At 49.5% G+C, this 10,702-nt stretch overlaps 2 protein-coding genes across 3 annotated transcripts in view; both read right to left on the bottom strand.

Moving 5' to 3' along the window:
- Positions 1-3,864: 3,864 nt before the first annotated feature.
- Znf501 (zinc finger protein 501) lies at positions 3,865-5,852 on the bottom strand (the record flags this gene model as incomplete). Its single annotated transcript, XM_010624427.3, has 1 exon — positions 3,865-5,852. A coding segment is annotated over one exon (708 nt), but the record flags the coding sequence as incomplete, so codon positions are not given.
- LOC104862529 (zinc finger protein with KRAB and SCAN domains 7) overlaps positions 5,777-10,702 on the bottom strand; it is a 9,558-nt gene continuing 4,632 nt past the window's right edge. The window contains exons 3-4 of one of the 2 annotated variants that reach the window (XM_019207542.1): positions 9,929-10,093; positions 5,777-6,192 (exon numbers count right to left, since the gene is read on the bottom strand). In XM_019207542.1, coding sequence (XP_019063087.1) covers positions 6,055-6,192; positions 9,929-10,093 — 303 coding nt within the window. In that variant the 3' untranslated portion in view covers positions 5,777-6,054. Of the gene's footprint in view, positions 6,276-9,928; positions 10,094-10,702 lie in introns of both variants that reach the window. The other variant, XM_019207543.1, reaches the window with a different exon arrangement.

A 10,702-nucleotide genomic window follows, 5' to 3' on the forward strand; every position in this document is an offset into this window, starting at 1 on the left:
TTGCCCCCCAGGCCGGAGTCCTCCGGTTGCCTAGCAAGCAGCGTGGGGTCCCAAGGCCCTTTGGCCCCGCCCCCGACTAACCTAAGCCCCACCGGACTTGGAGAATTCAGCCAATGAGAAGAGAGCCCTGGGAAGGGTGGTGCCAGGAGAGCCGGGTTAGGGCGGGAAAGGGAGCCGGTCAGTCCGGCGGCCAAGCCAGGTTCGGAGCACCGCGAACCCTGAAGACACGCTGTCCCCAGCCTCGCGGCTGGGCTGAAAAGCGTCTGCGCTTCCACCCCGGGCCCTTCACCCTTAGAGCTGGGACTGGCTGTGTATGGGCGACAGGTGAAAATACGTTGCAAGGTGTGTCCCGACCATACAGTGAATGTTTAAATTTAAACAATGTTACAATAAAAGACACATTGCCGTGCTTCCGACACACTTATTCCATCGTTTCGCCACTCTGAAGCAGTTCTGGAGGCTGAGGCAGGAGGGTCCCAAGTTTAGGCCTCGTCTGGACAAATCAACGGTTTATCGAGACCTTATCTCAAAATAAAAAAATTTTAAACAGGGCTGGGGATGTAGCTCAGTGTAGCTGGGCCTAGCCTGGGAGCCGGCGCTGTGAAAGGGACACACACACTTTTCGGTATTCGTTATGGGGTGGGGCGACTGCGCAACGGCCCGACCGGTCCTAGCTTAGGGTGCGGGGTCAGCAGTGTGGTTTGGAATCAGCGGTTCCGGTAAGTTGAGTCAGGGAAACGGACACATTCCTAAGGGGAAATGTCACGGGCGGGCGGCATGGGCGCCCGGCTCAGCGAAGGAAGCGGCAGTTGCTGGGAGCTGCCCTTGCACAGGACAGGACCGGGTCGCCTGGGGTGACGGCAGGTACACGCTGCCTAAAAGCTGAGCTTCTGAAGGGCGTCACCACATCCACCGTGCTGGAAGGCCCAAGGGAGCTGCGCCGCTTCATTTTTATTTTTTCTTTTTTTTCTTTTCCCGGTACCGGGGGTCGAACCCTGGACCTTGCGCTTGCGAGGCAGACGCGGTGCTTTCCTCTCGTGAAGTGGAGACTGAAGAGCAGCCAGACGAGGCCGCCGCGCCCGCGCCCACGCCAGAGCCGCTGCGGGAAAGCGCTGAGCTCACCGAGGAGTGCGGACCGAAGCGGGCCCCACGCCCGGAACCCTGGGAACACGCGTGGTTTGCACCCCGCCCGCTTTTAGGGGGTCATTTCTTCCACCAAGCACAGATTCCCCGTTGGACCCCAGAGCTGATTTCTCCCAACTGTTGCCCGTCCTGCTCAGATTTTAGGCCAGCGGGAGTGCCCGGGCCCGAGGCTGCCCAGCTGCCTGTGTGGCGCAGACCCTGAGGTCTGTCCTCCAGGGAGACCTTGGGCCACAGGCAGCAGGGCCGGCTGTTGTGGCTGAGGTCGCCCTCGGGGTGGACTAGCCCTCTGCCGTCCACTGGGGGCCCCGGGGTTGGCCAGGGTTCTGGCAGACTGGCTGTGGTTGATACCGGGGATTATAACACAACTCCCGACCTGCTGGAGTCAGGTACGCCGAGTCTGTTCCCCACAAGGGAAGAATGGATTCCAGTAAGTGTACCTTCAAAATATATCTATAGCACTGAATTTATTTTCAGGCTTTATACTTTATCTTGGAATATTTTAATTAATATAGCACAATACCTCATTTTTCTTTTGCCTGCTGGTATAAAATCAAGCTGTAGTCAAATGACAGCTTTTTAAATGGGGGGATTACAAAGCAAAAGCCTAATTATTTTAGGTGAGATTATCAGTCAGTGTGGCCCATCAACTCTGGGTCTGATTTTATCAGGTAGAGAACAGCCAATGACATGTAGCATTTGTTGTCACCAGGACCTCACGCGGTGAAGAGAGGAGCGTGGGCATTGCTCCCTTGCTGTGTCTTTTGAGGACTGAGCATGGGCATCTGTGCCCATCTCTGACCCCAGGGAAGGTGACTGCATTTGCATATGTGTAGTTTCCAACATTTTGGCACACACAAGCCTGAAGAGTTGTTAAAAGACAAGAAGCCCCAGCATTTGCAGAGGAAAGCTGCTATTTTCTTATTCACGTATTTGTTTGAGTACTTTTGAGAAGCAAGTCATGAATTACCAAGCATTATAAAAAATGATGGATACACAGAAGAAATCATGTTTACATAAATAAAGGAAATGAAAAAAGTGATGGTTACAGCTGGCTGGTGCTAGGTGCACCCCTGTAATCCCAACTACACGGGAGGCTGAGGCAGGAGGGTCACAAATTTAAGGTCAGTCTGGGCAAATTAGTGAATCCCTATCTCAAAAAATCAAAAGGGCTGAAGATGTGGCTCAATGGTATAGTGCTGGCTTAGCAAGCACAAAGCCCTGGCTTCAGTCTCCTGCAACACACGCGTACGGGCACGCACACGCGCGCGCGCGCACACACACACACACACACACACACAAGGATAAACAGACTTTTTACATTTGAACTGTCTGAATCATATATTTTGAAAATTATCCATCAAAAACTTATAATTCTCATACAAATTTTAGTTTTATAATTCTTTTGATATTGTGTGGTTAAGGCTAAAGTCTAAATAATATAACTAATTTTTAGTGTTAAGATATTTGAGCCAGGGATTTAGCTTAGTGTTGCCCCCACATGCCTTGCAAGTGCAAGGTCCTGCGTTTGATCCCCAGTATCCCCCTGCAAAAAAAGATATTTGGTAACCACGTGCCACCAAAGGCCACCATCAGAAATGTGGACATTTCAGAGGGGGTGCAACAGGACCCCGGGGAGTGCGCTGTCCAGGCACTGGAACAGAAGAGGACATGTGGCCAACGCCGAGAGGGAGTTTGGCGAGTACAAGCCTGCCTGGCATTGCATCTTGGGAAGAAGTCAGGGTACAGTGGTGAAGATGATGGAGGAATGTCTACAGATACAGACGAACTGTGTGGTGGATTTATGGAAAGGCTAGAGCTGTGTACTTGTGGGTACTCACGCTGAATTTGGGAACAGTGATGTCCCACGCAAGGTGGAGGGCGCCCATGGACTGACACAGGCTCAGGCTCTTCCCTGGGTCCTGGGAGCTCTCAAAGTAAAACAAATTTTTGAGACTCTCATCTACATAACTTTAATTTAAAAGAAAATGAAAACAATTACCAAAAACTATAGCTGGGAGCAAATATAATTGAAAATATATATACACAAATGGCAAATTTCCAATTGTGTCCTGAATTCAGTAATCTTTTGGGGGCCCTGGAAAAGAATATGCACCCAATAATCTTTTCTAACTTTACGATGTCTCCCTTGGAATCACTCTAACTAGTCCCTTCACCTCACTCTCTTCCCTGTCTTCAGATATACACCACAGTTTACAAACCTCCCCTCCAGGTTATATACCCGATACTGCCGCTCAAGTCTCTTTCCCTACCTCAGCCACACTTCTGGTCTTCTCATCCTATTAAGAGTAAGTCTGAGGGTTGGAAAGAGAGAGAGACAGAGATGGACACCAGAGGTAAAGGCCCCAACACTGGGAGGAAAAGCTGTTCGAACTCATGGCTGATGACTTGAGAAAACCCTCTGAGATATCCTGTTTCTTGTTTGGAAGGACTGAGAGGGCCCAGAAGATAACGAAGGGCATGGCTTTCATCTTTAAGATGGGAGTTGTAGGTAGACAGGACTATTTCATAATGAAACCTGATGAGCCTGACTCTTATATCCTGCCACAATATTGATTACTGTGCATTCTGATTAAAAAATGCACCAGCTGGATTTTTAATTATCATCATTTTGGTTTTTGAGACAGGGTCTCCTTGTGTAGTTCAGTCTGGCCCTAAACTCTCTATGTAGCCGAGGCTGGCCTCAAACTCATGGTGATCTTCCTGCCTCAGCCTCCTGTGTGCTGGGATCAGTCTTGCACCACCTAGTGATTTTTAATTATTTGTATCATAACTGTGAACAGCAAGTTGCCTTCACAGTGAATTTTAACTATTTTCTTTCTTTTTCATTTTTTTAAATGGGATCTTTTTATAATATTCAGGCCAATAGTGAATTCCTAAGCTCAAGTGATATATCTGCTTCAGCCTCCCAAGTCCATGAACCATAGGCATGAGCTGGGCCTGAGTCAGCCTAGGATGACTACATTCTTGTTTATTAAGGAAATGGTACGGTGCCTAACTTCAGAACACAGTCACTGTGGAGGGTAACATACCTCAGTGGAACCCAAGTGCCCGCAGGACCTAGACACAGTCACCCCACATAGATGCACTCCATGGCAAATCCGCTAGCTTTTTGAACCTGAAATACCAGTAATAAGACTTCCATGAGTACACAGTGAACACGTGAAGCCTCTGTATGTGATGGCCCATAAGATGTACTTCCATCTTTAGAAGCTTGGAGGTAAGGGGCAATAGTGCATAATTTAAGGATGACTAAATATGAGATGGTTTAAAAATTATTTACTTGACAACTAGCATAAACTACTACCTACATGTTGAAGTAGATAAATATCCGATGTCAAGTGTACAGTTGGTATGGATGTATACCATAAGCATCGAGAATAATTTACAAGGAAATTTAAAAACAGCTGCACCTTATAGCACCAGCTAATTCAAAGAACTGAGGTCACATCAATAGGCATTTTAGAGGAAGGTCGAAGCGTGTGAAAAGCAAAGTCCTTACAAAGTGAGGAGGATGGGAAAGGGTTCGAGGGAACCTAGATCGCTAAACAGAAAGAAGTTTTCCAGACAGGGAAACACAAGAGATAAGAAGCCCTTGACGGGAATGAGCTTTAAAGTAGGTGAGCAGAGCCACGGACAAGAAACAAGACCGAGGAGGACATCTTTGTGTAACTGGTGACACGGAGAAGTTAAAATAGAATATATATCACCTCTGTTCTTGGAAAGCACAGTCTGACTGTGGGATGCATAACTAAGAAATAAAATAGACAGTAAGACAATTAGATAAAGGAAAAGGGACACCTACCAGTAAATGAAACACGCAGTCCCTACTTCCGCAACAGTGGAGGAGGATTACACTAAGTTATTCCCCGTCTCACACCTTAGTGATCCAGCGGGAAGATGACAATGGTGCACGTTGACCAACAGTTTCAAGAGGAGAGCAGAATGAGTACCCTTCTTATACACAAAACTCACTGAAACAGTTATTTTCTATCTCCAAAACTACACTTTAGATATTGACCGAGGCAGACCTGAGGGCTTCTCTGCAGTGTGAGTCCGTTGGCGGTGGTTAAAAGTGGAACGCTGACTAAAGGCTTTCCCGCAGTCAATACACTCATAAGGTTTCTCTCCAGTGTGAACTCTCCGGGGCACGATAAGCTGTGAGCTGTCGCCGAGGCTTTCCCACAATCCTCGCATTTATGGGGTTTCTCCCCAGTATGTGTTCTCCGATGTACCATCAGGCTAGAGCTGGCACTGAAGACCTTCCCACACTCACTGCATTCGTAGGGTTTCTCACCAGTGTGAATTCTCTGGTGTATAACGAGGCGAGAGTTTTGATTAAAGGATTTTCCACATTCATTGCATTTATAGGGTTTTGCACCTGTGTGAAGTCTCCGGCGCCGAACAAGGCACTTACTCAGACCAAATGCCTCACCACACTCACTGCATTCACAAGGTCTTTCTCCAGTGTGAATTCGCTCACGGTCAGTGAGCTGAGGGTTTTGAGTGAAGGCTTTCCCACAGTCACTACATTTGCGTGGTTTTGCCCCAGCGTGGAGGCTCTGGTGTCGAATGAGGCACTTCCTCCGACTGAACGCCTCGCCGCACTCGCCACACTCGCCGGCTTCTCCCCACTGCGGACTCTCCTCCGGGGGCCGAGGGGGCGTGGCCTCCGACGGAACACTTTCCCACGCTCGTCACGCTCACAGCACTTCCGGCCCCTCGGAACGCCTAGATGTTGAGCGGGCCCGGAGGACAGATTGGGGCGCCCCTTCCCACACACCTACTCCTCACACCTGTCTTCTGTGGGACTCTTATCCTCGTCTGTTATTTCCAGGAACTCACTTTCCAATCCACTCCCTCCTTCGTCCAAGGGCCTCCCTCCCAGCTGCTCTAAAGCATCTTCACAGCCATCGCCAGCGTCCGGTCTGGGAGCCACCCCGAGGAGGCCCTCGGATGACCTCTCAGGTGTCTCCGATGGCTTAGAAATGGCCTTTGCAGGGAGCTCTGAATTCTCCATCCTGTTTTCACCTGATGCCAAGAGAAACAAGGAAACAACTTTTACTTGTTTCTTGTCTTGTTGTGGAAATAGCGTAATCAAGAGTCAAATGTATCTGTGAAGAAAAGTCATATTACAGTTAAGGAAATACACTGAGAACGGAGGAGACAGGAAAGAACTTATGTTTTTTCTTTGGGGATACAAAAAGAGTGGAGGGTTGGGGGGAGAGGGAGGACAGATGGACACTGAGCCAGCATAGCCTGCTAGGGTGGTCGGAGAACAAGTGTCAGGTATCGTCCAATGTCTCTCAGAAAAGATGCTGGGAGAGCGAAGGGTGGGCATTACCTCAAATCAAATACAAGGAAGACAGGGGAAAGAAGGGAGTGATTCGATAAAAGATGTCTACGGTAGTATGATCTGAAAAGTGTACCAGAAGAAGAGATCACGTATGACAGGCCCATGACAACATGTGGATGTGGGATTACAAATGCTGGAAGGCACAGAAGAGTTAAAAAATGGGGATGCCATAGGACTTCAGATCACTGGACTGGTAGGAAACAGTTTTGTACTCCTATTAAAACTAAGAGATATCAATTATTTAAAAGTTGAACTAAAATATGCCTTTGGGGCCTTGATTCTCTACAATAAGGAAACCAATGAGTTGAATACCTGGAATTCTGCATACAAAATTTTGCAAAACGCCTACTAGTGCCAGGCATGGTGGCACACGCCTGTAATCCCAGCACTCGGGAGGCTGAGGCAGGAGGATCGCTGTGAGTTCGAGACCAGCCTGGGCTACGTAGTGCGTTCCAGGTCAGTCTCAACTACATAGTGAGACCCTGTCTCAAAAAGCCAAAAAAAAAACCAAAAAAAAAAAACCAAAACAAAACAAAACAAAAACCCACCAAACAAAAACCAAACAAACAAAATGCCCATTAGTCATGGATATCACTAACCACCCAAATATTGGTTCCTTTCAAGCATTTCTTAACCAGGGCTAGGCCGTTCCACCACTTAGCATATGGAAAGTCAGATGTTTGGGTCAATGCTTCTCTGTACTGTCCTGAGCTTGTCAATCACAGCACCTACCCTGTAACAGACTTGCCAGAGAAAGAAACTCACACAACCACGCTTTGTGTCAAATGATGCTAAGCACCCTGTGAGGAGCCACTGGTAAGACTGGACTAGAGTGAGGCCCCAGGTCCACTGTGGCTTCCCTGTAGGTTCTCATTGCCTCTGCTGTGCCCTGGGCCAGAGAACGTCAGAACACAGGATGTTTAGTGACTGTACCAACCAGAATCCCTCTCTATACAAATTCTGCCCCCAAAACAGACCAAGATTAAGACAGTTACAAGTCAAACACGTGGGTGAGATGATGCATGGAACCAAGTCAAGCCATTAGGAGCCACAGCAAGTATTAAGTGTGAGCTGAGGACAGAGCTGAGGAGAGATGGTGGGGACAGAGTTTCAGTGGGAAGAAACGTGTAGCAGTGGGAGACACAAAGAGACACACAGGGCTGCTGCAGTGCTGTCACAGGGACACTGGCTAACATGCATCAGCTCGACTGCTGAGGCTACGGCTCACTCTCCACAAGGCCCTGTTTCCCCATCTGGTCCAGATGAGCAGTTTCTTTTGGCCTTAAAACAAAGAGCTTGTTGGGCTGGGGATTTAGTTCAGTGGTGCCTCTGCCTGCCTGGCAAGTGCAAGGTCCTGAGTTCGATTCCTGGTACCAAAAACAAAAAAACTCAAAGAGCTCCTTGCTTTCCAAAACCTGTGACTCCCTATTCCTAACACCTGTATATCCATTAACCACAAAGCAGAAAAGAGTACTGATCACTGTCAAAGCTAGTCTTGGGTGCAGGTGGGCTCATTTTAGTATTCTATGCATGGAAGTATTCAAAATGAAAAATTTATAAAATAAATACAACCCAAAAATGTACAGAATGCAGACTCGAAGTTACTGGGGAACAGCAATGACCAGGTGAGGCCTGGCTGTGGTAATCTCCCAGCAGCGTTTGGGGCAGGGCTGTCTGCCTGAGGGCTGGCCCTTTGCACCTCTGCCTACTGTGCACAGGTGAATCCCCACCCACTGGCTGCAGTTTCTGAAGTGGCAGCGTCTATGGGGTAGGAACAGACCCAACCTGCAGGGAAGCAATGAGGGGCTCCGAGGGAATCGAGGACAGTCTCCAGGTGGGCAAAGGGGTAATGCAGAGGAGCTGGTTGACACACTGAAAAGGACAGGTCCAGGGCTAGCCAGAGGCCGTCCAGTGGTAATAGGGACTGAGTTCCAAGAGAAGCCCGTGGCAGGAGAGCCCGGGGGCCGCTCCAGTGTGTGGGGTGGCGGATGGGTGCTCCGGCATTCTCAAACTACAGACAAAGGACCTGGCAGAAAACACCAAGAGCCACGCTCACCCGAGACTCGACCATCTGAGCACAGTGGCCACCGCTTCCCACCGGGGAAGGGCAGGACCCAAGGATGCAAGTTGAGCCGAGGGAGGAAGGAAGCCCTGAGTGGGCCAAGCCCTGCCATCAGCTCCCATGACATCCGTATTCCCGCGGAGAGGCCCCAAAGCAGACCAGCAGCCCCCACACACCGACTCAGTCCTCTTCTTGAGGCTCCCTTATGCCAGGAAATGCTCCCTGGAGGGTGCAGTACAAGGTCCTAGCCAAGCTGGGACTTGAGTGCCCACCACTGTCTTCAACCTCCCTGAAGGAAGCTACGCCCTGACCATGTCCTCTGCCCTGGCTGCCCTAGCACCAGCCACGCCTCATTTCGCCTCCCATCTGTCTCTCTCGCCCTGCTGTCTCCTGCGCCTGCCCTTTCATCACAGACGCTCCTGGAAGCCCAGCCGGAGCTCCTTCTCTGTCAGCAATGTCACCAACGCTCATGGCTTCCTCCTGCTCTCCTCGCTCTCCCTTCCCTTCCAGACCCCTATGACACGGCCACAGATTGGACATTTCACGCAGCTGTCCAACACCACCTAGTCACTTCCTAAAACGCATGTTCTTACCACCTTTTCCTCCTGGTTTCCCACTTTCAGTCAACGCTTCTAGCACTGACCGAGATCCTTTTGTTCCCTGGCCCTCACGGACGCCTTCATCCTGCTGTGTCTCCCACGGACCCCACTCTCTCACACCCTTCCCCGTTCAGGCCATCACTGTCTGCTCCACGACACCTACCTTCTACTGTGGCTCCCCGCTGGGAAGCCCACAGTGCTCACCTGTGCCAGCTGTCGTCCTGAGGTGCCATTTCTAACACCCCAAGTCTTCCAGGCCTCGACTCAAAGGCCCTGTACAAGCAGGACCGTAGTTTCCAAAACAGCTCTCCTTTCCTCAACCTCAACAGGGCCCAAGGAACCCCTAGGTTATGAGTCTTTGCTTATATCCCTACTTACTATCACTCTTCTTGTCCTTCATCTCACACCTTCAAAATTCTGCCCTACTCTTCACTGTGAAATCTACCGCTATTTACTCCGCGAAGCACCCTACGCCTGCTCCATCTCACGCTACAGGTGTCCTGTACTTGATGCCTGTGTTACCTGTACGACAGATTCGCCCGTGGACTCTGTCTTTTCCCCAGCAGTGTCTTCCCTGTGACATGTGCTTGACAAAGCTCATTAAATACATGCCTGACTAGAAAACAACCAAAAGGAACAAACGAGGTCACTGAGGAATGAGGGATTTCCATGGGTGTGAGATGGACAGTGGAAGGGGACTCCAGAGGACACGGCAAGTGTGACATGAGCCAGAGCTGGGCTGACGAGTACCGAAGTGCCTGCTGGGGAGGTGCTGTGCCCCTCCGTCACGAAGAGGCTCCAGGTGGGCTCCAGGGCCGAGCCGCCAACGAGGGGTGGGGTAGGGGATTCCTCTGCTGCATCCAGGGCTGTTGTCTCCTCCAAACGTACTTCCTGTTTCTGTGCTGAGGCTGAAACCTAGACATAAGGAGAGATGACTGGGTTCAAAAGAGCATCCTTGAAGGTATGGAACTGCAAACCTCCAAGAAGCCCCTGTCTGGGAAGAAATATGGAGAAAAAAACCATGTCCGTCTGTCGGCACCAGTAATGTCGACTCAGAGTCTTGGGATTCTGTGGTTCCCAAGTCTCCCAGAGGCAGCCTGTGATCCTGCTCACCCTCCCTCGGTTGATCCTCTTGGTAGGAGCTTGAGGATCAGATTCTGTAACCATTTCCACTCTGTTTCAGCAATTTGGACACAAATCTACATATGAAAAGCCATCTAGAAATGAGAGTCAGTGTAATAATTTAATACATTCTCTAGGGCCTTAGCCTACCTAAGGGAGTAATCAGAAGTACAGAGGAAGGAAAAACACAATAGGTGTGTATGTTTGTATGCACACAAAGAATGCTGCTGAAACTGGCAGCTAAAGCAATACCCCAGAACTGGGGCTGAGCAACCTTGTGGGAACTTTTCCATGTTCTCTCAAAATAAGTGTCTTCTCCTCAGAGCTTGCCCTCATCACAGTGACAAAGCCAGGATAGTCATTTTCTTTTAATTTACTCAACTATATTTTCACTATATATAC

The sequence above is a fragment of the Fukomys damarensis genome, unplaced genomic scaffold, assembly GCF_012274545.1.
Source record: "Fukomys damarensis isolate Sample0158 unplaced genomic scaffold, DMR_v1.0_HiC HiC_scaffold_12, whole genome shotgun sequence".
NCBI classification, from domain to species: domain Eukaryota; kingdom Metazoa; phylum Chordata; class Mammalia; order Rodentia; family Bathyergidae; genus Fukomys; species Fukomys damarensis.